Raw genomic sequence first — 26,738 nt, 5'->3', positions numbered from 1 at the left:
AAGGATCATGACCAGTGCCGGAGCATCAACTGGCTGGTAAATTGAGACCTCTAAATCATGAATAATTCCTAAAATTCAGGGCTTCCTGTTTGACAAAGATAGAGCAAAACTGGAAACTTCCCTCCTCAGCTCTGTCCTGAATTTGACAATTAGCTGGAGTCTTCTTTCCAGCCTATTGGCGTAAGCTGTCCAAGGATGGTTTGGCAAAGTGACTTCCGATACCTGGAGCACACCTGCTAGACACTATTATTATATTCTAAAAAAAAATATGGGAAGCCTTTCATGGAAGCCCATTAGCTCCATCTCCAACCTTCATGTCACACAGAGGAAACATCTCAACCATTTCTCATGTGATGGTTCATCTCATAAAAAGGTGGAGCTCTCATTTATGTCTGTATATTATAGCCTGCTTGTTGTTGACATAGATGTTAGCCTGTCTTGTATCATTAAACAACTAATCAAACATTCACTATGGAAAATATCCTTAGTTGCAGCACTGATAATCTAAATATTATACAAGCTATAGCCATCATAAAGTGAACTAATAGAACATAGTGTTTTAGCTGTTTCTGTAGATCTACGGCAATGTAATCCATTACCCTTGCTCTCCCTGCTCGTTGGAGTAAGAGGCCCCTCCCTGGACCTCAGGTTCAGAGCTGGCTCCAGCAGGAGACACGGGTTCAATGCCATCATTTGAAACACTGAGAGGTGATGTTTTGGGCTGAGGAGGAGACCTGCAGAGAATACAACGATGGACATATTTACAGCATGAATCACATAGTTTCAAGCAGATGAATCCTCGATCAATGATTTAAATGAGTAAGATTACTAACTTACTCTCCAGAGTAAGATTACTTTTTCGTGAAAAATAGGGCTTGGGCCTAAAGAGGTTAAGGTGTGTGTGTGTGTGTGTGTGTATATATATATATATATATATATATATATATATATATATATATATATATATATATATATATATATATATATACATACACACACACATACATACATACACACATATACATACATACATACATACATACATATATACTGTTGAGCACAGTGCCCACCCAATACATTTGACAGATATTTCTGTTAATGATTCCTACCGGTCTCTGTTGCGTTCTGCACCGAGGCCCTCTGGATACCTGGGCCCTTGGACAGACTCCTGTGAGATGGGTGGTGGCTGGGAGGCACTGGGTGGACGGGTCAAGTCCAGGACAGGAGAGCTGTGGTAGCTTTGCTGCTGCTGCTGCTGCTGCTGCTGGCTCTGCCTGGTGTAGTCCTTAGTTATCACCTCCTGTTTACATAAAAGACATATCGTCAGAAATGGGTCCAAAGTCAATTAAACCACTTTGGAAATGTGCTCCATACATATTGTTTGAACCTACACTGATGTGCTGTGCCAGGGTGACCACCCTCTGGCTGCCTTTAAGGCAGGGGGACGGGGGCTGTTGGCCTGGAGACAGTCTCTCCTCAGACGGAGGACGGTATAGACTGTGTGGCTCCATCTTCTGTTGAGCTGTTGAACAGACACACATGTACACACACGCACGCACAAAATCACACCCAAACATGGATACAAGTTAGTTTTGTTTTTAGTCACTGGAGACATAATTCAAGATATCTAAAAATGTGCTAATGAAATGCATATTTCAGAAATTACTGGGCATCCATCAGAACATATGATGGATGTGCAATTTAAACATTTCATGTAGCATGTGCACATGAAAGCTCAAAAGAACAAGCTTTTCTCTAAAACGACTATATGACAGTGTGTGTGAGAAGCTACTTCAGATCTCTTAATTATGCATAATTAACTCTTTGCATACAGACCTAGCTTTGACCTGAAATTATGCTATAATTGACTGGTTTTGTATCACTGACTGACTTTCAGTCTCAGAAAGTCACTTTATAACTGAAAGACCATGTTTCCGCACTCAACAGATGAAAAGAAAAGGAAGGGTAATGCCTTAGAGACAAGAATAAAAATGCATTTACTGTAAGCTCATGAATAAAAGAATTTATGAATATTATCTTAATTCAAAATAGACTCATTCATGCTTATCCATGAATATATGAAATTCTTGTTGGACCATTGTGGTAGCACGATTTTCATCCCCTTGAGCACTGTGTCTCACTATGTGATTTCTTACACAAGTCTTGCACTACAGTATTTATCTCAGGAGTGGATGATGTAAGCGAGCGCAGGGAGCAGGACTGACTGTATAGACTCCCAGAGAGGACAAGTCTCCCGGAGAGACAGGATGCTGTGGTTTTTGTTATTAGCTAGCAACAACAGAAGAGACTCTGGGTTCCTTTGAACAAAAGCTAACAATAGCCTTCATCTCCCTCGTGGTTCAGTCGACTAGTTTGTGAATGCATGCCAACATCGATGTGATGCTGTCCTATCAATGTCTTTCTGGCAGTCTTGTCTGTTTTGAGAGGCATGCTTCCTGTTGACTTCTGTACAGACAAGAGTTGTTTTTAAAACACCCAGCATAAAGTGTCACTTGCCCTACAGACTTGTAATATCTACACACATTGCTCTACAGCAGAGAAAACAACAAAACTAAATCACATTCCAAATGACTGACAAACTCCCAGAGGCTTGATTGAAAGAGATGCGTTGAGCGTTTGGCATGTGTGGAAAAAATTAACAAAAGAAATCAGCATCAATTACTGTGAGCCATAAACAGGAACATGCAGAGATTTGGGAGGGGCAGAAGCTGCAGTACCCCCCTCCCCATCGATGGCTAAAAGTCTTTTTCACGTCCTTCTCCTTTACCGTTCCAACCCTCCTGTACAACACCGGTGCACTCTGGGACCCCAGGGAGTTACTTTGGTGGTTGGTAAGGCTTTCAATGACGTTTAATGAAAGGCACTGTCACATCAATTTGCTACTTTAGTCATCTGGGTTGCATATGGTCATTGTCCAAAGTAGTGCCCAGCACAATGTGTTTCAAATAGGTCTATGAGTATCTACAGGAAAGACAAGCAGTAGTGCTTGTATAAAGTTAATCAAACATTTGATTTACAGGCAGTCTCATTTAACATGGGATATAAAAGCCTATTCTTGTCATGCCTTCCTTCATGTGGTAAAACATTATGTTTAAGCAAGTAAAGTAAGTAAGCAGCCGAATGGGAGGGAGGAGGGGTGCCACAAGTTAAATTATGTCACATCCTCTGCAAAAAGAAAATGAAAACAAGCAGCAAAGGATGGCTCTGCCTCATCATCCCACCATCTTTAGTTATCTGAAAATAACACCTTAAAGGACACCTAGGATCTTCTTCATGGAAAATGACATGTGTTGAGTTGTTAGCCAATATTGTATCAATATTGTAAACTTCATCTTCAGTGAGGTCTAATTTGGATGGGCTAGATGTTTAGTTTTCCAGAGGGCACCCTTGGTGGTCTTTAAGTTTGTAAAGAAAAACTAACAATAAAACTGTAAAAATAATTTACAAAAAAAAAAGCCAAAAAGTATAGCATTGAAGGAAAAAAAAAAAGTAAATGAATTGGGCTGATTTCATAATGCCAACCACCACAGCGTGCAATAGGCCACAGACTGACGGGGGAAGGTCTGGGTGATGAGGGAGACCCTGTGATCCAGAGCGTCTTACCATCAGTGGCGCTGCTGGCAACAAGCGAGCCCGTCTCTGCCATCCCCGTTTCACAAGAAATTTGACGCATAATAATCGCGTTTATGAAGTTGGCCGCAGTCATGGTGGTCTTACCGAGTGATCGGAGCTCTTGTTCCTGAACGGACATCGCTTTGTTTTGAGTCTTTTCCCTACTAGGTGTACCGCTTTCTCCACGACCAGGAGGGTTATCCGACTGGGGAGGGAGCAGGTGCTGGGGCCGGCCTGGAGCCGAGGGATAAGAACCTGGGTACATTCCTCCTGGGCTGGGGCAGGACAGCTTGGGGTCAGATTTACTGGAGGGCCCGTGCTGGTCCTGCAAGTGCTTGGGTAGACCACCCCTGTTTTTGCCTCCATCGCGACTCTGCTCTTTGGCTACATTTGAGTCCATGACAGGTGGGTAGGCCTCAGGAGGCATACCTGTCCTTTGGAGGTGGCCAGGATAACCTTGGTAGCGGGCCGGCCCTGAGGACATAGACCTGGCAGGCCAAACAAAATATGATTGGTAAACAAGACAATCAAATTAGCTCAAATATCTCTGTATCATCCTTCTTTAAACAGAACTAAAAATGCAGTTTACCGAAACACGGATGAGCTAGAGTGATCGTTGAGAGAAAGACTTTTGCCCCCAGTGTTGTGCAGGACACTTGGCCTCTGCTGCACGTTCTCCTGGTTGCGAGGGGACACTGGGGAGTGCTGGTGGCTGTACGGTTGGGAGGAAGGTCTCACACTGCTGCTGCTGCTTGCCAAGCTGTGTTCTGTACCTGAGGGACACAAACAGATTCATTTAATTTCACAAATACATCACTCTTTCCCCAAACTACATTTGTGTTGCCAGTGTGTTACTTTTAACTTGGATATAAACATTTAAAACACTATCTGCTCCACACCTGGTCGCCAGATGGGGGCGTGCTCCACATTTCCAAGTGACCCGCCCTTCTCTCTGTCACGCTCTCGGTCTCTATCTCTGTCCCGGTCCCTTTCACGGTCTCTCTCCCGTTCTCTTTCCCGATCCCTCTCTCGGTCGCGTTCACGCTCCCTCTCTCTCTCTCGCTCTCTGTCTCTCTCTCGGTCCCTCTCCCGGTCGCGCTCACGGTCTCTTTCGCGCTCACGCTCTGAAGATGCGCCCTGCATCTTGTTTATGTGTGAGGACCCAACTGTATAGAAAAAGGTAAAGAGAAAGAACAAAAAAAAGATTGTAAAAACAATAAGAGTGCAACATATTAAATATGTAAGTGACTTTTGCTTGTGTGAACTGAATTGTACCAGGTGAGATGGGGGAGGTGGTGTAAGGCCTGACAGGGAAGGAGGCGGCTCCCCCGGGGATGTAGGTGATGCGATCCATTGGGGAGCCGGCTGCCCCTGCAGAGGGAGGGACCAGGACAGGTAAGTGCGGCACCTGAGAAAGATCGATGATTCCTGGGGGAACAGAAAGAAAAGAATGGTAAAGAAAAACCCTGATAGCTACAGGCGTGTTTTGCTTGAGAGGATAACAGACAAATAAAGCCTAATGCTGCGTTCTAATACTGATCTTTCAACTCTGTTTATAATGTGAGGAAAACCAAAACATGGTCTTTCCACTCTGTTCAAAATAGAATTCCAAAGCACTAAATTGAGAGAATACCATGCGATCTGATTCAATTCTGCTTACACCATAATTACATTATATTTTAATATAATGTAACAAAACAATCTCATTGCTCCCTTTTTTAGCAACTTAAAAGCATTTTAGCTTTTTTTGTATAACCTTGATTTAGTCAGACAAATGGATGCCAACTGCTGTTGCATATTTGATGTATTTGTTGCTTTGCCAATATAAATGAAAATGACTCCAGACAGTGACGACAATCAACCGTCAGATTATGCAAAGTGTTTCTTTCTCCAGCTCCTAATTACCTTTACCTTAATTGCTGCAGCAAACCAGTTGATTGCCCACAACTTGCGTGTGCCAGAAAAATACCACCAAAGCTGAGCATGAAACATGCTGCTTAGGATATACATCGGATCCAAGTAACAAAAAACGTTCTAGCACACTTGGTGTCAGATTTTCCCTTTTCCAAACATCTTCAAAGAAAAATGAGTGAAAGTTAGTGTTGTGAACTCAGCTAGCCTCACCTCGTGGGGCTGCAGAGTAGGGTAGAGGAAGGGGCTGGTCTCGAGGACTAAGGCCCCTCAGCAGGTCTGAGCGCTGGGCAGCCATGGCTGCAGCTGCAGGCCACTGGTGCATCTGCTGGGAGGTGATGTAGTCATTGAGCAGTGTCTGGCGGTTTTCCAGGGCCGTAGTGTCAGGAAAGCTACGAATGAGGTAGGGGTAGGGGTGAGGGTACGCCGGGTTGGGCGTTAGGTGGCGAGGCAAGTAGTAGGCTGGATATGAAGAGCAAGAAACATCCGTTAAGAAATGTCTGTTAGTCATATTTCCAATTTCTGTCAGACCTATCATAAAGGACAACATACAATCGTCCATGATGATAGGTCTGACAAGTTCACAATAACTGAAAAGAAGAAGATGTTTTTCAATCTAACTTGACTGTACCTGGGTCAATGGGGATCCCGCGGGGCAGCGACGCAGGGTCGAAGGCTATGGGGATTTGACGGTACACCTCTGCAGCCCCAAGATTCTGCAGCAGCCGCTCATAGGTCTGTTGATCTGGAACACCCTGGAGGGGTGATTTCATTTCCCTGGGTGTTGGTGTGGCTTTACGCTCCTGTGGCGGATTCTTACTGGAACCTGGAGTTAAAGCAAGGACACAAAATTATTTCATGGACAGTCTTTGTGGTGTGAAGGGTGAACTAGCTTGTTGTAAAATATTTCAGCTGGCTTAACTGTATGGTATATACCCACCATCATGCTGCCTTTGGCTTGCCTCCCTGGACAGAGGGGAGCCACGATGTGAAGGCCCGGGGTAAGGGGCCCTTAAGGCGCCTTTGTCCTCGTAGCTCACTGGACTATGATGAGCCTTGCTTCCCTGCTCTGACCCCAGTGTAAGGGGAGAAGAGCGGGCTATAGGGCTAGCCGTACTGACCACCGCGCTGGGCCGCCCTTTTGGTGCCTCATCATAGCGGCCTCTCTCAGCACGCATTTCCATGTGGGAGGGTACATTGTGGTAGGAACGTGGTGAACTGGCTATAATGGAGCGGACATCATGACGTTTCCCTGAACCAGTTGCCTCCTGCTTCATGGGTGTTCCCTGAACAAAACAGGAATTCATCAGTTAATTATAGAGCGGTCTAATAACAGTAATAACTTATTTATATAGCATCTTTAAAAACAGAGTTTATAAAATGCTTTGACAAACAAAGCAAAGCAAAAGCAAGGCACTAGAACCATCCAACAGTGAGGTCCAACAAAAGGTACAAACTAAGGTAACATTTTAACATGGATAAAACAGCACAATAAATCGATAAAATAAGTAAAATAATAAATAAATAATGATAATATGTTGTTAGAGTTGATGTGTGTACCTGTGCCATGATGCCCTCCTTGGCAGTCTGCCTGAGCTCCTCCCTGGGAATGAGGTGGATGGAGCGACCAGCCTCCTTCACTGTAGGCACCATGGCCTCTCTGCCCTTCATTGGGTCGGAAAGCGAACCGGGCCCGCGTGTCGGGGAGCCCTCTCTCTTCATCTGCTTAGGCTCCCTCCTCAGGTAGCCATCCTGAGGGTCCAGATGACGAGGTATACCTTAAAACATTAAAATCATGTTAATCAAACAAGAGCGGGCAGCATACTTCAAAATATGTGTGCATAATTTAGATGAAATTGAACTGAGAAAAGGGGAAATAAACACAAGAGACAAAAAGAAAGGTTGTAATCGGGTTATATCAGCTCAGATGAACCAGTGAAGGTTCTGAAAGAAGCTTCATCTCTACGATCTCTGAACAAGATGGTTATCTGACTTTACTGCTGTCAGATAGATAAATATGAAATCAACATGAAAGTACTCCTGCCAGCGGGTAAATTCTGGTAAACTGACACAGTCGGTTTCTTGAAAGGGAAAAAGAAAAAACTATATTTTGCTGCAGCTCTGCTGAAAGAGGACAGAGAGTACAGTCTGATGAAGTGAGAGCACCTGAGTGAGTACCTTCAGGAAAACAAAAAATGATAATAAACAGCATTACCTTGCAAGCAGATACATTTACATCTTTAAGACTTTTATCATTTCTATTGTATTACTTTGATCTGTGATTGGCAAAACAATGTCAGCCTGTTTCTCTTCTAGAGTTATCAAAAAACACACCGTGCCTTTTTATCCTAAATGCACATTCAGCTGGAGGTGATCCGATTTAACACAGCGGGTATGGGAGATTTAAAATGAAGGAGGAAGAACAGAAAATCACATGCTCATGCTTGGTAGCGAGGTGTCATCCTACCTTGTGAGATGGAGCCACGGATGTGGTGAACATCCTTATAAGGTGTGTGGTGAGGACTGTCCCTATCATGAGGCATGGCTCGACCAATCAGACCTGAGGTAGGAGCAGTGAGATGTAAGACAATGGTAACTGATTTCATCAATAATGAGTTAAATGTGATTAAACATGGAAAAAAAGAGGATTTCATCCAGTAGCTCTTTGTGAGCATGGCACAGGGTTAAGGGGGGCGTCTCTTACCTTCACAGTTGGCAGCAGACATTGAATCCCTCAAGGGCAGTCCTCTGGAGATACCTCCCTCCATAATGTCATACGGACGCTTCAGGCCTAGAATGTCCCCAGACTGGCCTCGGCCCTCATCTTTAGGGGTCTGAGAAGCTGGGCCTACAGATAATATAATTTTACTATAATAAGTCAAACAATACTTAGTGTAGGGCTAGTAGTCAATAATATGTAGACACATATTTCTTCATTTGATTTATACTACACTATTCATACTGTAAAATATTATAATAAAATACATACACATTCATATACACATTTATACACACATTCCAAAATTAACCTTTCCCTACACTTTTGTGCCTGGCTGGCTTCCTGCTTCCTAAATGCAGAACATTTGTCCAACTGTACAGTGCAAAGGTCGTGACCCATCTCAACGCCACTTAGCTCAGTCAAGACCATTCCATTTGTTGGGCTTGTGCCAGATCTTATTCAAAATGAAGGTAATCGTTGGCAATTGCATAAAATATACTGCAGCCAAGCTGATGTACTTACGGTCATATGTGAGAATGTGCCCACTGATGCCCTCATAGACCACATGGCCTTTAGAAAGTGCTTCATCCCGTTCCCTCTCAGCTCGACTGGCGCTGTCCTCTGTGATCAGACGGGTTATGGTTCCCTTATACAGCACATCAGCTGGCGTCCCCTGTGGACAAGAAAGGAGACATACCTGCACTTAATCAGAAGTCTAAGTTTATAGGACACATTGCAGTTCGGACCACAAAATTAGTTTCGGTCAAGCAGACTATTTTGGGAACCACCTTTCCGTTCCAAAGTCACATGAAATCAAGCCTCATTCTCAGCAAACCAACACAAAATAGTCTTCTCAGGCCGCACCAGGTTATGAAACAACAGACTCCCAACAGATTCACCCAAGCTAACTAACTGCACAGGCTTGTAGCGACACAAATCAAATCCCACAATTAAGATGTTGGATGGATACTATGAATTCAATAAAATGTCAAGGAAATTATACTAAAAGGTCAATTTTGTTATGCGGACTACTCCTTTATTAAGGATAAGCACTATCATGAAACTTTACAGTAGATAAGATAGACAATACAAAGCCCACAACCAATGCTATAAAGAAAAGAGAGTGTTATAGCTACAGTGCTACTTAATAGAATAATTAACTAATATCAGTTAGTTAATAAAGAGCCTCCAAGAGCCTCTACAAAATCTGTTTAGAAAACAGTTTTGAAGGGCTTTCAAAAACAGAGCAGGTTAAAAAACAATCCTGACTGATACTATTATGACACAGATAGTGCACACGATTAGGATAGTCTTTGCTTTTTTTCTCAGGATTGTTAAATTGGAGCTGACTGTAATCAAATTACAAAACATTTATTCTTTTTCTTGACTTGTTTGCACCCCAGAAAGAGCGTTTGTTAAAGTGGAGACATATAACAGTGATTCTAAATGAATAAATAAACAAAATAAACAAACACAGCTCTGAAATACAAAGTAGTACTCTGTGAAGAAGCAGTGGTGCAACAGTAGATGACAACAGGCTTTGTTAAAACCTTGAGTCACACCACACGTAGCCTGAGTATGAGTCATACTTCTACACGGCATGAGAGCCGGGGTGGGCGGTTGAGTAAGAGACAGTCGTGCTCGAGATCACATATCTTATCTATTAGTTGCAGCTTTTCCAAGAAGACACTGCTGAAGGTTGAAGGCCAGAATAGTAGGTTTATGTGTAATGGAGTGTTATGTTTACAGGATCAGATGGCACTGACTTAAGCAGTCCTCATCTACTCCCTAAGAAAGTGCAACATTGATATATCTGGGCGCTAATCTGGCTGCAAGCTAAACAAACAAATGATTATGCTTTCTCGCTTTCACCTTCTCCTTACTAATCCATCATAGTGGATAACAGCCCCGTCAACACTTGTTTTCCCTTGTATATCAGTTGGATGTGATATCACAGTGAGCATATCAATGACTAGGTTTAGCCAGAGTCTAGAATAAATAGATAAATCAAACAGGGGAACAGACGCGGTACAGTGTGCACCTGTTGCTGGGGTGACAGGGTCTCAGAGCTGTGGCTATGCCACAGCAGCAGGGAAATCCAGCAGGACAGCACTTGGCTTGCCAAATGACGTCTAAATAGACCTGTTGCTCTCTTTCATCAAAAGTTCACAAATCAAAGCCCAGTTACACAAATGCTGCCTGTTTGACAGACTTGGCTTTAAACAGTGTGGGCCGGGGCCAAATGACAGAATCGATTTGGGCAGAATGAGTGCTAACCATCAGAAAAGATGTTGAGTAATGAGTGTGGGTTGTCTGTGTGCCGGCCATGTTTGCTTCTACTATCATGAACTGTGACACAGTTTAACAGTCAGTTTCAGTTCTCTATTTACATCCATCAGACCATGGCCAAGGCAAATCACATTAACCTATATATATATATATATATATATATATATATATATATATATATATATATATATATATATATATATATATATATATATATATATATATATACATACATATATACATACATACATACATACATACATATATATATATATATATAGTCTCTCCTTAACCTACATAATGGCTCATTCACAGTGGTTCGTTTTTAAACTGACTTATCTGAATCAATTTCAAAGGTTGTTCAGAGGTTCTTCAAATAAAGGGGAAGATAACCGTTTGCCAGTGGTCTGTCGTAATGCACTACTCAAATGTGAACACTGTCAGCAGAATATTCATAACACACACTCACATCAGGATTGCCACACCCAACACAGCAATAACAAACTGCACATATGTGAGATTCTGTTTCAGGGACATATTCCCTCTGTCCCTGAAACAGAACTCCCTCCACCACAAATTACAAAAAGTAAAAAATATGTCTATGTCTAAATCCACAATTACTACAATTGATTGCATGTTAGGTTACATTATAGTAGTACTACAGACTTAGCAAGGACCATGGATCTAGACTCACAGTACTTTGCTGGTCTGAGCGCACCTGAGTTATGGAGCCCCCTCGGTAGGAGATTGAGGAATCTGGATGCATTCTGGTCCCTGGGATGCCCTTAGTGATACTGCCCCCCTGAACAGCTGGAATAGAACCTGTGAAGATAGCATAGTTTGTCACAATACTAACAAAGAAAAACAGCATTAAGAGTATTTTAAATCCAACACAATCATTGGGGATAAAGGTTTGCAAAACAATTCTGCAAGGTTGGCCAAAAGGCCTGTGAGTAACGCTGGAATCAAGGCACATGCTGTTGTATTAACAGTATTATTTAAATAAGTTTGTATCAACTAGCTTTGCACACATGGATCTGGGCAGTTTCTACCATTCTTCACACCCTCTCAAACTCTGTCAGATTAGATGAGCTTCAGCAAACTCAACTCTCCACTGATTTTCAGTTGAGATTTAAGTTTAGCCTGGGCTACTCAAGTACATTCAGAGACTTGTCCCAAAGTGGCTCCAGTGTGGTCCATGCTGTGTGCCTCAGGTCATTGTCATGCTGAGGAGGTTAATCTTTTCAGCATGACAAGGCTGAACAAAACATGTGGGAAAACTCATGATTTTACTCTTATTCAAGGCTGTATAGCAAAACAGTCCCGTTTAAATATTAGTCTTTTCCAAGAAGCACAATATAATTGTTAACACACTACACAGGAAAAGGAAAGACGCGAAAGGAAAACACTAATACCAGTTTACTGCATATGTAAGTCAAATAAAGACAAGGTGAACCACCCACCACGTCCAGCAGCATTATCATGAGGCGACCCCTGGCTTGGCATGTTGTCTGCTTGAGAGGACGAGCTGCGAGGGGACAATTGTTCCTGCTTTATCACAGGAAAAGGACCGGCTGCATAGTTTGGAAAAAACAAGGGACAAACAGAGAAACAGTAATGAGGGAGACGTGTCTATGGTGATACATCAAACCTCAATATCAGTTGTGATGAGAAAGGTAGAATTGCAATAACAGGAAATACTACTTCTTTTTTGTACTCACCCACTTTCCTTTGATCCATCCAAGACAGACCCATCTGCGTAGGGGTCATCTTCCCATGGTCCAACCCATGAGCTGGGCTGTGCAACTGCACTTGGTTGCCCTGAAGAAACAAGCATTTGGTCATAATGGTGATATTCATTATTATTGCTCCAACGTAGAAATAGGTGTGTCAGATTCTACTTTTTTTCATGTATGCCGTAATATCTTTTGTAGCATGTGCTACTGAGATTACTTTTTTTATACAAGACTAGAAATATTTTTAAATACTAAAAATATAAAATGATATGGTTTCTGTGGGTTAAATATGACCATGTAAAGGCCATAGTTTTCATTTTTGGGGTGCCATACCTGTGTGATGGAGCCCCCTGGCTTGGTGGAGGAAATGAGTGGTGGAGGTTCTGGCATCGTGAGGGGCCTCACTGCTGCTAGCCTTCCACTGTCCTGTGGCAGATTAGGGAGCGAGGGGTGGCCGGTTTGCTGGAACGCTGAAAGGCAAGAGAGATTATGAGATTTTACTTTTATTAGTAGAGGTTTTGTTCTTGTAATACAATATTCAAAACAAATTACATCTGAGGCTTGTTAAGAATATAAAGAAGAGAAGAGGACTCACAGTTGAAGTGGAGCAGATGTTGGTCGTGACTGATCTTGGCCATGTCTCGTGGGGACATGGGGTAGGGGGAGAGAACTGGTCGGCCCAAGTTGGAGGTCCTCAGGTCGTCGGGGCCCAGCCCCTGCTTCTTGGCTTCACCATGCGGGGAGAAAGCCCGGGACTTTTCTGCAACAACAACACACAGAGTCAGGACCAAAACACAACACTCAGTTAGACCTGCACTAATCCATGAAGCTGTCCTTCAGCCGCAGCCTCCTGCTGTTGTCAACAACATCAACACCAATGTCATTGTTGTCTATGAGCACATAGAACCCCTCACGCCACTTCACAGCCAGGGTGATATAATCAACACTGAATTAATACGCCAACATACACAACAAGCCACTGCTAATATTTTAAAGTACACACAGTAAAATCCAACAGAGGAGGTGATCAACCTGCAGTGTGGTTAAGGTGTTATTTAAAAGGGAATGGTGTGGCAAGGGGTGAACCTACTTAATCCCTGCAGGAGGGTCAGTAACCACCTCTCGTTGCCTTCCAGCTCTGAAGGGACACAAACACACCACAGATCATCGCATCCTCACAGATTTTTCTCTCTCACACAAAAAACATGCACCAACTACAAAAAACACTTAGCTACTGTTGCAACATGGTGTGACTTTTGTTTTCACCAACAGCCAAATGTTAGTAAATAGTTGCTACAATGTAGTTTATAAATATAATCCCACCTGCCTCCGAGTCAGACACTGTAGAAAGAGCTTTTTAAGCCATTTTCTTTTCTAAAGATGCATCAAAAAGTGGATGCTGTATGTTGAGAGTTCACAGCTGCTGCAGTGCCCAGTTGGTTGTAAAAGACTTGTCTATAGCTGGACCATTGCTAAAAGTCTTACACTGTCCTCTCAGAGATTCACATTCCACAAACTCACAGTAACTGCACTGAACTAGACTATATTCCCTTCTGGGTCAATAGCAATACCAGATCATTTATCAGTTCCCTCTCCACGAGTGTCCCAGAAACACTTGAATACCCTAAACACTAGAGAACACAGAATCAAGGTTAGAGCATGTAGCAAGAACCAACTAAGTAAAACTAGATCAAACGCGACTGAAATGGCAAATTATGCAGCATTAACCTCCATTTTCTTTTAAACTTCTCACGAGTCCTCTGCTTGTGTCATGGTACCATTTATCCTTCATTTTTAAATTGACAACTTCAGCAATGTACCATGTTTACACACATGCACACAGCCTGCAGAGCAGTGATATTAGGGATCACAGAGAAAGATAATTATGACATGGGGAAAAAGACAAATGTTGGAGATTGTGAGAGGGGTTCCTGTATTTGTAACTTTAGCTTATAAACCATCCTATGCTATCTCTCAATACTATCCGATTGGTGAAGTATTGATTTGACTGGTGATTTTGGTGATTTATTCGTTTTCTTTTTGTCATGATGGAGGTGTGCGTACCATCCTTGTCGCTGGTGGAGGGGCTGCGCGGGCGAATATGAGGACTGCTGCTGTGAAGAGCCTCCCTGTCTCTGTCGGCCTGCAAGGTGTACGGCTGATGTTTGCCTGGCTGGCCTGGAAGCTGCTGTTGCTGCATTTTGACCTCCTGAGATGACTCCCCATGAGCCATGGTGATCTGTTGCTGGTACAATGCCAAGGCATGAGGGGGCAGCACTGCCTGGCCACCTCCGCTCCGCTGAATGCTTTGCATGGAGGCTTCTGGCATCTACACACAGGATGAGAGGAAAGACAAATGTTACAATCACACCTCACACAGAACACAAGCCCACTCCTTCCTGGCATTTGACATATGGTTAGCCACATACAGTATCTGATAAACATGATAGCTAATAAACATCTCTTATTTATTGGTAAGCTAATGTTTCTCTAATGCCTGGGATCTAATTTCTTCTCCACAAAGCAATCTTTCCCATTCTCCTCCATCTGGCTGGCTTATTTTATACAAATATGACTTAACAATTCCACCTGCTATACTGTGATCACTTTCAGCAGAGAGACAGAGACAGCATTGATGCCACTGCAATGAAAATGTTGTTGGATGAGTGAAAAATGAAAAATACAGTTTCAATAGTGACTCACAATAGGTGGAATAGCAGCAGCCCTTTGTTTGAGCTGTTTCAGATCCATGGGCTTCTGCAGCGGGGAGGATATGACCCCATCATGAGTGTAGTTCAGGAGACTTGGCCGCGGAGAAGTCATTCTATGCACACAGTGACAGAAATAAGTTTGTTATTGGCTTTGCCCGCTTGATCCCAAACACATTGCATTAGAGTATATATATATATATATTTTTTTTTTTAAAGAAAATACTTCAAAAAAGAAAGACGAATACATGGTGTGTGTGTGTGTGTGTGTGTGTGTGTGTGTGTGTGTGTGTGTGTGTGTGTGTGTGTGTGTGTGTGTGTGTGTGTGTACAGAGGCTGAGACTGGAAATGAATTGCAAGTAAAAATCCATATCCATGTCTATCACATCTGTCGAAAGCACACAAAATACTCGGAATCAGACAGACACACACACACACACACACACTTTGATGCACAACAACACAAAAGCACACACACAAAGTCCCTTTGTTTGCTTTGGCAGGGAGGGCAGCTTTTCCCCCGGCTTTGCCAGTACATGCAGTCTGCTGTCATGGAAAGAATTGAACAAATACCGTGCAAACAAGACTAATCACTCCTCCCACGCACTTTGACACCCATTTCTTGTGGCCTCATTCATACACATAAAAAAAAATATATATATATATATATATATATATATATATATATATATATATATATATATATATATATATATATATATATATATATATATATATACACACACACATATATACACATATACACACATATATATATACACACATATATGTATGTATGTATATATATATATGTGTATGTATATATATATATATATATATATATATATATATATATATATATATATATATATATATATATATATATATATATATATATATATATATATATATATATACATATATATATATATATATATATATATATATATATATATATATATATGTGTATGTATATATATATATATATACATACATATATATATATTTTTTTTTCCATACAAACTTATATACTCACACACCCCCACGTATGTATGAATGTATTCATTCATATGAAGGACAAATACATTCTCTTAATAGAAAAGAGCAACCTGTGGTGTACACACAAGTGGCTTGCCAAATATGGCTTCCCTGCTGTACAATGTAGCTAGGCAACTAACAACACTTCAAAACCCTCGCTGCTTTATTTTCTTGTATCTGCTGTGGTACACCACAGTAAACTACTGCTCAAAACCAGAAGCCCTTTGACATTATTAATATTAAGCAGGCCCAATGATGTCACTGAAAAACAATAGTATAACATTATTTTCAAATTTAAAAAGATGAGAAATTAATGTTTTTTTGCATTTTGAAAAACCTTTATACTTTCAACTATATCTCTTGCTACAAGCGCTTACCTGTTCTTGTCTGTGTTGTCCGTCTCCTCCACTTCATCAGCACTGCAAGTGGCACTAGAGTCACTGTCCCCATGGGAACCTGTTCTGGGCCCGTGGTCCTTCTTGGAGCTCTTGGTGGAGCTTTTACCTTCTTCCAGCTCTGCAGTAGGAGGTTTTTTATCTATGGCATCGCTGGGTGAATTGGGCTGCAGTTGTTCTTTGCTGGGCTCGCCTGTCTCAGTCTTTATCTCCTGCTTGATGACTGATTCTGCATCTTCCTTGACTGGAGGTTTCTCATCCCCTGCCTGGCCCATGTCTGCTGCCTCCTTGTCCCCAGTGGTGGAGCTGGCCTTTGACCTGCTCGAGCCTTCCTCCTTAGCCTTGCTGTCCTCTGATGAGTGTGGCGAGGGCAAGCTCTCCGTATCAGAGCTGTTGTTGGCTCCACCTGGCAGGGACAGAGGACAAAAGGAAACACAGATCAGACGACAAGACGGGGCTTATACTGTAAATCATGTTATATCTCCTTGTCCTTATTTCTTTCATCTTTTTCCCGCTGTCTCTTTCTGCTAAACCAGATTCTTCACAGTGCCAGTCTTCTGCCTAATCAGGTTTCACTGTACAATAAGGAGGAACTCAAAACCAATTGGGATGATGGACGAAATCCCCCGGGGCTTTACCGCTCTATTGTGATAGAAGTAGACTATATAGACCGCACTATCGACAAACTACAGCAGGATTTTCAGGATGCTTTCATATTTATCATTTTAGAATATAAATCTTAAGGTATTAGGTTTTAATTCCACTATATGTGCTTTAGTTGGCTGTGGTGTTGAACTGGACTGCATTATATGAAGGTGGCCATAATGTCTTGCATACCCCATTTAAAAATATGAGGGGTTAAGAATATTAAAAACCTTCACTATAATGCACTCCAGTACATCCACACTACTACAACCATAATAATAGATAACTAGTTGAATTAAAACTTCTCAGAATTAACAGTCCATTACAGGCTTCATAAAAATGTAGAACTTGTGGTAATTATGTGGTATTGGATAGCATTACATTGTATCGGTGTAACTTATAAAGTGTGCAGGGATTGCACATTTGACCTCAGTCTGTAAAGGGATCCATTTTGCCAAACTCAGTTCATTTGGGAAGAAAAACAACTCCAAAGCAACAGCAGATTCCCATCACCTTATACAAATGTTGATGCAGAACAGTGTTTAAACCATGTTACTACTGTAAAACTACTACATATCATAATATATAGCAATCTATTTGAAACAATACAATATACATGATGCTCAAGAAGATAAACTCCTCAATTAATAAATGGAGGTTACACGATGTACACAATGTTTTCTTTTGGCAATTAGCATGTAGCTCTTGGGAGTGCTGTACCTTCTCCATCTTCAGGGGCCTCCTCTTCATTGCCACTGGCTCCTGAGCCCTCCATCTCCTCCTCCTCTGCTGTATAAGGGGCACTGGTCTCCTCATTCTGCAGAGCTTTGCCCTTACGACGGGCCTTTCGCTCTTTCTCCTGGGTCAAAACAAAAGCACACTAAATACAAAGAGCCTGGGGAGACAAACATCTTCAGATTCAGAATATAACCGTGCACAATCTTATAACTTGATTAAGCTGGTTAATGGCTTAACTTTTTTAACATCACATGGAGCAAACATGACTCACAAAAACTGTCCCTGTGTTTACCGATTTCATTTTATGCTGCTGCAGAATCTCATCCAGTTTCTGCCTCTTCTTGTAGTTGAAGTAGAAGTTCTTGCACTGTGACACGGTTTTGGATCCCACCATCTTGGCGATGGCAGACCAATTCCTACCATACTGGAGAAGGCCTGGAAATAACAGATGGACAGGCAGAAGGATTAGGACAGGACAGGACAGGAACAAAGACAGCTGCACATGGTTGACATGGGGCCTCGCACGACTTGCATCTCTACTCCATATCAAACTATATTCTCTTTCCAGTTGTAAAAAAACAAATGATGCAAGCTGGGCAAAGTGCACTTGTTGTAAAGATTGTAAATGTAATGGTTATTTTGGTTTATACACCATAATCAATATCGTCAACCACAATCTATTCAAGTGCACAGTATGGAAGTCTCTGAATGATAGGTCAATAGTCATAAACATCTGTCTCTATACAGCTGTTAAAACGGTAACACAGCCTGGGTGTTTAGCTCAGGATGCAACATACAGTCCCACTCTCCCAGCAACAGCATGGCTTAATGCCATATGCTTCCTAAGTAAAGACAGGGAGGGAGATACAGAGTGAAGACGTAAGAGACAGGCGAGTCCGAGTATGATGGCTGAACCGTCAGTCATATCAATGACATAACCAATTCTCCCAACTGGGGTCACTCTGTGTCATATTCTGACTGACTTTGAAGTGACCCAGTTCCAAGAAACCCCGGTCCTTTACTCAGTCAACCACATGATTGTGCCTTACAGTCTACAGGCACCCACTGGGCCAGAGCTGTGATAGATCAACCCGTCGTGAAACACACACATACACAACCGTTCATTGCATGTGTGCTAAAAGAAGAGATGTGCAAAGCAGTCTGCAGTGTGTAAGTGCAAGTGAATGAGCAAGACAGATAGCGTAGACTTTGCTTCAGTGCCACCCCCAGATGCTGCTGTTCGCTAAAGGCAGCTCATTAACAGTGTGTGTTGTAAGAGGCTTAGCTTACACCACCCACTTGTTTCCTGTTCCAGCCTGACAGGTCCTGGCAACAGGACAGCCTCTCAAAGGGTTGTGAGGAGGGGTGGGGGGGTGTTATTAACAGGCACAGAGCCAACACCTCCTGGGATAACCTTGGACATGGGTTCAGAGGTCTTTGCATCTCATCGCTTAATGGAGGCAGTAGGACAACAAGCAGGAGTTCGAGCCAAAGGAGAGGAAAGGACAGCTGTTTACAGCCCTGTCATTTCAGCTCTTATATTAATCAAAAAGATTGACTCTGATACCAACGCTCTACTGAATTAATGCTATCAATAAGTAATCTCTGCAATAAAAGTTGGTCTGTTTACAGTTGTTTACAAGTTTAACTTCTACGGTAATATTCAGAAGACTGTATTTAATTATATGAATTATAACAAAGATAAGCAGATACATAAACCAGTCCACGCAAAATATGATAACGTATGCAGGGCTAGGAAAAGGGGTGCATCTTCCAGCAGACACGAGAAGACGTATACTATTCACTGTCATGCTGATAATTTAATAATGGCAGTATAAAAAGAACTACCATAACAAGCAAAGGTGATCTTCAAGTCTGAGCTGCTGGTGTCTAAAAGCTGCTGTGCACCTACAACCTGTCAAGTGTTAAAGTGGAAGAGGTTTTTCAGCTGAAATATTCATCGCTGCCACTAAAAGGCATTGCTAGGAAAGCTTCTCCCAGGAAGAAAAGAAGGCCGAGCAGCCTGACTGGTTCCAAGAGGACTGAGACACATGACCGACACTTATTAACCTTTTACAGCTGTCTTACGAGACAAGAGGAGGGGGTAGACTGCCATACAAGTCAGACACCCTCCACATTGTATACACAACAAAGTACACATGCTCAGACAAACACAAACAATGGCATGCACATTCAAACAAGTAGGACAAACATTTTGCTGCACCCACTGAAAAATCTAAGAAATTAATTTACTGAAAGTCAAAGGCCACTTTGTTATGACCTCCAGCTACATCCATTTTCTTTTTTTTATTATATGCGAGCACACAAAGTACAATCCTGAAGCAGCTCTGGTTGACGCAGGGCCTTAGTTGCTGGAGGAACACACCAGGAACAAACATCCAACCAGCAGCAGCAATACTGAACCATGTGGTATCTTAACAGCCAATCAGACACAGTATTCCCATTAGCTCCTCCCAGAGAAAGTCAAATCAACACCTGGTGCAGTCAGAAAGTAGTAGTTCCTCTCTGTCACTCCAGCCGTTGTCTCGTGGCCCTGCAGTGGATAACAGTATCAGACGGTCTGATCTCTAGAGGAGCCAGCCGGGAAGCTCTTCAGGGCTGGGCCTTCCGATCCAGAGCAGAGGAGATGAAAACAGCTCAGACTCTACGCTCTTCCTGCCAGCTGGCTTGATACTTGAGCCGGTGTCAGGTTGACATGCTCCAAAACAGCACATGCTCCTGGCCTCTCCCCTCCTTTTCCTCTCACTCTAAACTCCGGTGAGCGCTGGTCTGTTCTTCTCCGCCGTGTCTCTCCCCAATGGCGGTCGTCTGGGAAGACTTCCACAGGAAAGTGGGACTGTTGGGCGGTGCTATGTGCTCAGCCTCTCTCTCCCCTCATCTGATCTCTCCTCTATCTCTCTTTTTTCCCTCCCTCCCTCGGTCAGTACGTCCCTCCCCCTACCTCAGTCTGCCAGCACCGCGGCACGCACATGCGCACACACACACACACACACACACACACACACACACACACACACACACACACACACACACACACACACACACACACACCCACACACCAAAGCATGAGTGAGTACACACTCACTCAAACCCTCTCTCTCTCTCTTTTGTTAATACTCTAGCTCACAGACGCAAACACACACTCAGGCAGTCCAAGAGTAAACAGAGAGCAGAGAGAGTGAGAGCAGCCCAGAGAGAGAGGAACGATATAGAGAGAGAGAGCAGAGCCGCTGAGCCAGAGAGACAATGGAGAAAAGGAAAGGATACAGAAGTGGAGAGTAAGCAAAGTGAGAAGAGGGGGGTTAGTTGATGTTGATACCATGAGAAAGCATAAAGGCTTTCACATTTTTCCTGACTGACCTGCTTTTCATCTTGAATGTGACCTCTCTCCAGTCTATAACAACACGGAGTGAGGGGAGAGACAAAGTGAGTGGGGAAAAGAGGCGCTTGCCAAATCTTCCACTGCCTTTGCCAATCTGGGCCGTTGCCATCTCCCATCCGAGGGACGCGGACAGAACGAGAGACGAAGATAGACCAACAGTGGAGGCGAAAGACTGAAAATATAACATGGCCTTCTCTATTTGCTGCTCCTTTAAATGGGTTCTTCCAGCAAGCAGAGCAGGAGCCATTATCAAGCTGCCTGCCTGCACCCAAAGCCTGCCAGATTAGTGCACTTACATAAACGCAAGCCAAGAAGGGTGCACATGCAAACACACACAGCTTTAACCAAGTGCACGCAGACAACCTTTTTCTACACATATTTTGCGCAGACACATGCACACAGGCAGGCAGAAATGGTGGGTTTGAGCATTTGGTGGGTTTGAGGCTTCACAAAGACTGTACCAGTCTTTATGAGCAGTGAAGACAAGAGTGATCTATCCATGACATCCTTGAAGGCTGCGCTGGCTGGTGCTACCATGCTGGAATGCCAATGTCCTGCAGGGCACTATAAATGTCATTATTCAGATCTGTTTAGCTCAAGGGGATAAACACATGGGCATCAGGACACCTAAGCCTCTTTAAAACATATACATGTCAAGAACCTGCAAGGGAGAGCACCTTGACAAGTTCATTCAATACTATGAGGGAATGGGGGGGGTGGGGTTATGATCTTGGAGTGTTGGCTCTTGGATGGGGAATCCCTTTTGGCAGGTGTGGGGGTGGTTGTTAGAACTGATGAAAACCGGCAAGAGAAACTCCTCCTCTTTCGGCCCTCAGGAGTGTAGCTGAGGCTCCGTGGTTGTGGTTACATAAGCCCTTCATAGAAGCCTTGCTCCCACCAAGCTGCCAGGCTAATCCCGCTGGGATGGAGAGCCCCACTAATCCCACTGCAGGAGAATGGAACTGAAGACATTAACCAGGATTACTACACAGGACTGTGCTCAAGCCAGGCCAGCGCTAGTTTTGCAAAATAACCTTATAAACACACAAACCCGCATCTATACACAAACCCCAAATTGCAGGAGACATTACATACACAGCATGAGACTGATGTGATAAATGATGACCAAATGTGGTTTCAATATCACACTCAAGCTGCTGAGAGCTGCTTGTTTGCAACTTCATCCGGTTTGGATTACAAGGGAAGACAGGTTCAGTCAGTCAGAAGCAGAACCGAGAGTCACAAAGAAAGATGACTCATCATCTACTAATGGCCACAAAGCAGCAGCCGCCTTGCAATGAAATTGCGTTAAGTACAGAGGGCTCGACATTACAAAGATTTCACCTAAGACCAATATTTAAAAAAGCATCTTAAAAAAGAAAAAAAAGCATGTAAATAGACAGCTGAGGCTGTACAACAACATTACTGCCTGCAACACAAATCACATTTACTGGGAACATGGAAATCTAGCTGATTGGTTAAGAACCACATCTGACCATCAATCTGGTGCAGCTGATCAGTGGGGAATTCCTATCCAAGGAGCAGTACGCATTAGAAACCACTGAAGGTAAGGCGCTCATCATTTCAGTAACCAAGACTCATGGACTGCACTCAACAAACAATGTCAAACACCCTCACACAGAGCACTGGTGCTAGGAAAATGGGCAGAAGGTCAGCGACCTCTGTGAATCAGCCATGGGCCTCTGGGTAATCTTCAGTCATGTTGAGTTAATGACTGCTGCATTTGCAGGGGCTGGCTGATAAGAGGTAGACTTTACAGCCTGATAAAAAGATAGGCCGCCTTGACCCAGAGAGACAGGGAAACGGCTCCAAAGAGCAGGCAGACACACACGCACATAGACACAACCCAGCAGCACGTGGCAGTTGCTGCCTCACTAACAGGAAGTCACAGCCGCATCACTTGTCTATGCTTTCAAAAAAAAACAGTGCTTGAACTGCTGCGAGTGGTCTTTCCTTCGGCAACTTTATTATAACACACAGCAACTAGACTGTATTTATACTGCACAGGGAGAAGAAAGGTTTACACTGCATTACCTTTTTTGGCAGTTTCCATCTCTTCTTCAGTCCAGCGAGAGCTCTCATTCATCTCCAGATTGGCTGTTAAAAAAAAAGAGAACCACCAAGTGAGGGAAGGCGGGAGGAGGGGGGAGTGGGCAGTTGCCACAAAGTCAGTTAGGGAGTGACTGACAAGAGGAAAGGAAAGAGAGAGAGAAATTAGAAAAGAAAAAAAGAATACGCGGGTGGGGGGCAGGGTAGCTTGTGCTGCTTGCCAGTGAGGCACTTCAGCGTGGGTCGCTAGGGACTGTTTGTTTTAGATGGAGAAAGCAGGAAATCCAAGGAGAGAAGTCAGTTAATGATTATAGACAAAACAACTGGCTTCTTTCCCTGCACAGCCCATAAGCCAGGCCGACCCTGCCTAGTTGGAAGCGGAGTGGGAGCCTGTGCTTCTGTGTCCTCTATAAGGACCTGCGAAGGGCACTGTGGGCCAGTAAGCACTGCTGCCAGCAGGGGAACAAACAGTTGTAGAGCGGGGCTGCTGTTGAGAGCCCCTTAGTTCAAGTCACCAGGGGATTCCCTGTGACTAAACCTGTGCTGCAGGAGCGACTGCAGTATATACACACAACTGCTGAAACATCAAAAATCCCTGGTAGCCTGCAGCAAGAGTGTGCATGGCTGACTTGCCATCTGTGAGGAAACAAAATGCTTAGCGGGGCGGGGCGGGGGGGAGACACTGCTGACACAAATGAATACATTTGTCCTTAAATATTACTTTTGCAAACAGGTGTGATTTAAACTGTATATCATAGGGTACACTGTTTTACAATTTGGATTTCTTATTATGCCATTTATGAGTGTCACTTGGACAAAAAGTGAGCGCAAGACCAAATGTGAATAAGTGGATGGAGACAAAAGGAACAACAGTGCACTCTTGTGGTGTGGGACAGGAGGCCACAACTAGATCAAAGGTGACAAAGTCAGGTGATGGTAGTGAAATACTCATCTCTAAACCTGAGCTTTTGTTCAATTACTCCTGACAGTTGTAACATTGTTTTATCCTACATTGTTGCATTTAGCCATTTATTATCTTAATGTTTTTCACCAATTTAGAAATCACATACGTTTCCTTATAATGCATGAGGAATAAAGTTTCTTGTCATTGCTGTGTGGTTATCAGGAATATTAGAAAAGTTTCATTGCGATTTGACATAATGAATTTCACATCACCCTCTCCAATTACAGTATGACATGTGCCTTTAGCTGAATGCTAAATGTATTTAAATGTTTAAATAACACTGGACAGAAGAGTAAATTGGCACTAATTTGCAGTGCACTGAGACTGACCAAGCTCATTGTTGAGTGGTGGTGTGGTGGTCTCCTCCACTTCACTGGTCATCGAGCGGGTGATCCGGCCCTTGCGGCGCCCCTGGCTGTTGGCTGTGCGTCGACCCTTAAAAGCCACAGTAGGCTCTTTGTCCTCGGCATCTTCTCCAGAGGTGTCGTCCCTGTGTTTGAGAAAATGTCAACAGGGTCAGGAGTGAAACGCAGGAAGTTTGAAGTTGTACAGTTAGTCACTGTAAAAAAAAAAAGGAGGAGAAGAAAAAAAAAAAGCATAGGAACATCTCACCAGTGAAATACTTCCAAAACAACCTTTTCTGAGACTCGAATATGGGCCATTCAGTCAGTCCCAAAAATGGAATTAAAACGTACGTGTCCATCACCTTCCCTAATGCAGCCTTTCTATTACATTGGACTTTGTGCTACAAACCTCGGTGAAGACATGTTTGTCTGCATGAGAACATGTGACTAGAGAATTCTGCAGACTGAAACAAAAACTTGAAAGACAAAATGTTAAAGTGTATACAGACACTGCTTTTTCATTCTCCCTCTCCTCTCCCCCCCCTAGTTAATTTATTGAGTGTCAGCACAATGGCATGCCAGGAGACAGCCCCAGAGTTTGAACCCACTGCTCCTCCATTCATCTTCCCCCAGCACCATTAATCTTGCTGAGGGGAGCCGGTGGCTTGTCTAAATATAGACGAGCCAGCTGTGCCAGCGACAGGCAGGCAGCAGGGTGCACTGGGAGTCACAAAGTCCCCCGGGCTCGCCTCAGAGCAGGGAGTAAGCAGTGCCTCATCATCATCTTCTAGTCCACAACTGGTAATAAATATGACCTGCTATTACTTGAAACTATTGCAATGTACTGTCTAAGATGACATCATAATATAGTGTGTGAACACATACAGGCATAAGACTATTGTATTCATTGATGAATTTTCCGGCACCAGAAAGCCGTGATATTCCATCTATTGTTTTGCATCTTTTGCTGGCCCAGTGCTTGAAAACATAGCTTCCTCCAAGGCGCACACACACACACACACACACACACACACACACACACACACACACACACACACACACACACACACACACACACACACACACACACACACACACACACACACACACACACGCACACACACACACACACTTTACAGTGAGGTTAATCCTACTGATTATTTTCCCCCACCAAAGAAATCCAGACTAATAGAATTTAAAAAATGGAACTTGGCATCCAATTAGGCAGGGTAGATGCATAAACAGGAAAAGAGCTGTTTTAATAGGGAGAATGAAGAACACTTGAATTTGCAGTAGGTGGAATGTCTGGCTAAAGGTGAGAGAGTGAGAGCTTAGAGAATGATTGGATTTCCAGATACAGTCCTGCTTGCCAAAACTTAGAAATGGGGAAAGTGACAAGATAGTCACAACTGTACAAGTCAGGCTCATACAATGTGACAGAAATGTTTTCACTTGGCTGCATCTATTTCTCACTCTGTCAGCATGCTTTTCTAATGGAGCAGTGTGTTAGGTCATCTCTGCAACGCAGAATGTTTTGACTTACAAATTCAAGAAGTATTTGACGCAATTGAGATGACTCCGACAGGAAGTTTTGGTCAGTATTAATAAGCGACTCACTTCATTCCATCTTCCTTGTCTTCAGCTTCATTTTTTTCTTCATCCCTTTCTCCTTCCTTCTCTTTCTCTTCCTTCTCCTTTTCTTCCTGGCTGCCCCGGTGCACTTGTTGTTGTTGTTGTTGTTGTTGCTGCTGCTGCTGCTGCTGTTGTTGCTGCTGCTGCTGCTGCTGCTGCTGCTGCTGCTGGCCGTGCTGCAACAAGGGAGATGGAAACAACAAAGTACTCCGTTAAAAAGATAATCCCAGGTCACTGGACATGCTAATTCACCAACCAACACTCTCACCTCTCCTGTAACCTGTATACCTAGAAGGTAACTGTTTCACTTCAGCCGATTCCTCCAATATTTCTCTATAATTACCAGCGACAGTCTCTTTTAAAAAATATACTTTTTCTGCCTGTCCACGGTGAGTGAGGAGGCACTTCCAAAAACGCTATTCAGACAAAAGTACTTTGGGCACACACAGCTGAAGACAGTATGAGATCTGGCTGTTTTTCTTTTTGATAAAATAACGCAACAAACCGCAACAT

At 43.2% G+C, this 26,738-nt stretch overlaps 1 protein-coding gene across 1 annotated transcript in view; it reads right to left on the bottom strand.

Moving 5' to 3' along the window:
• The window catches only part of ncor2 (nuclear receptor corepressor 2), a 62,885-nt gene that overhangs the window by 3,768 nt on the left and 32,379 nt on the right, over positions 1 to 26,738 (bottom strand). Inside the window, exons 14-41 of the mRNA XM_079222449.1 lie at positions 26,211 to 26,401; positions 24,579 to 24,739; positions 23,271 to 23,333; positions 18,105 to 18,247; positions 17,795 to 17,933; positions 16,412 to 16,835; positions 14,992 to 15,112; positions 14,353 to 14,617; positions 13,379 to 13,426; positions 12,884 to 13,048; positions 12,622 to 12,758; positions 12,274 to 12,373; positions 12,016 to 12,126; positions 11,271 to 11,374; positions 8,786 to 8,936; positions 8,249 to 8,392; positions 8,012 to 8,104; positions 7,105 to 7,322; positions 6,485 to 6,830; positions 6,176 to 6,370; positions 5,758 to 6,006; positions 4,909 to 5,061; positions 4,533 to 4,799; positions 4,223 to 4,406; positions 3,739 to 4,121; positions 1,392 to 1,522; positions 1,110 to 1,300; positions 600 to 734 (exon numbers count right to left, since the gene is read on the bottom strand). Coding sequence (XP_079078575.1) covers positions 600 to 734; positions 1,110 to 1,300; positions 1,392 to 1,522; positions 3,739 to 4,121; positions 4,223 to 4,406; positions 4,533 to 4,799; positions 4,909 to 5,061; positions 5,758 to 6,006; positions 6,176 to 6,370; positions 6,485 to 6,830; positions 7,105 to 7,322; positions 8,012 to 8,104; positions 8,249 to 8,392; positions 8,786 to 8,936; positions 11,271 to 11,374; positions 12,016 to 12,126; positions 12,274 to 12,373; positions 12,622 to 12,758; positions 12,884 to 13,048; positions 13,379 to 13,426; positions 14,353 to 14,617; positions 14,992 to 15,112; positions 16,412 to 16,835; positions 17,795 to 17,933; positions 18,105 to 18,247; positions 23,271 to 23,333; positions 24,579 to 24,739; positions 26,211 to 26,401 — 5,012 coding nt within the window. The remainder of the gene's footprint in view (positions 1 to 599; positions 735 to 1,109; positions 1,301 to 1,391; positions 1,523 to 3,738; positions 4,122 to 4,222; positions 4,407 to 4,532; positions 4,800 to 4,908; positions 5,062 to 5,757; positions 6,007 to 6,175; positions 6,371 to 6,484; positions 6,831 to 7,104; positions 7,323 to 8,011; positions 8,105 to 8,248; positions 8,393 to 8,785; positions 8,937 to 11,270; positions 11,375 to 12,015; positions 12,127 to 12,273; positions 12,374 to 12,621; positions 12,759 to 12,883; positions 13,049 to 13,378; positions 13,427 to 14,352; positions 14,618 to 14,991; positions 15,113 to 16,411; positions 16,836 to 17,794; positions 17,934 to 18,104; positions 18,248 to 23,270; positions 23,334 to 24,578; positions 24,740 to 26,210; positions 26,402 to 26,738) is intronic.

Source organism: Taurulus bubalis (assembly GCF_910589615.1).
Source record: "Taurulus bubalis genome assembly, chromosome: 8".
Lineage (NCBI taxonomy): Eukaryota > Metazoa > Chordata > Actinopteri > Perciformes > Cottidae > Taurulus > Taurulus bubalis.
Note: the sequence above shows the minus strand (reverse complement) of the source record. Positions and strands in the feature narration are given on the sequence as shown.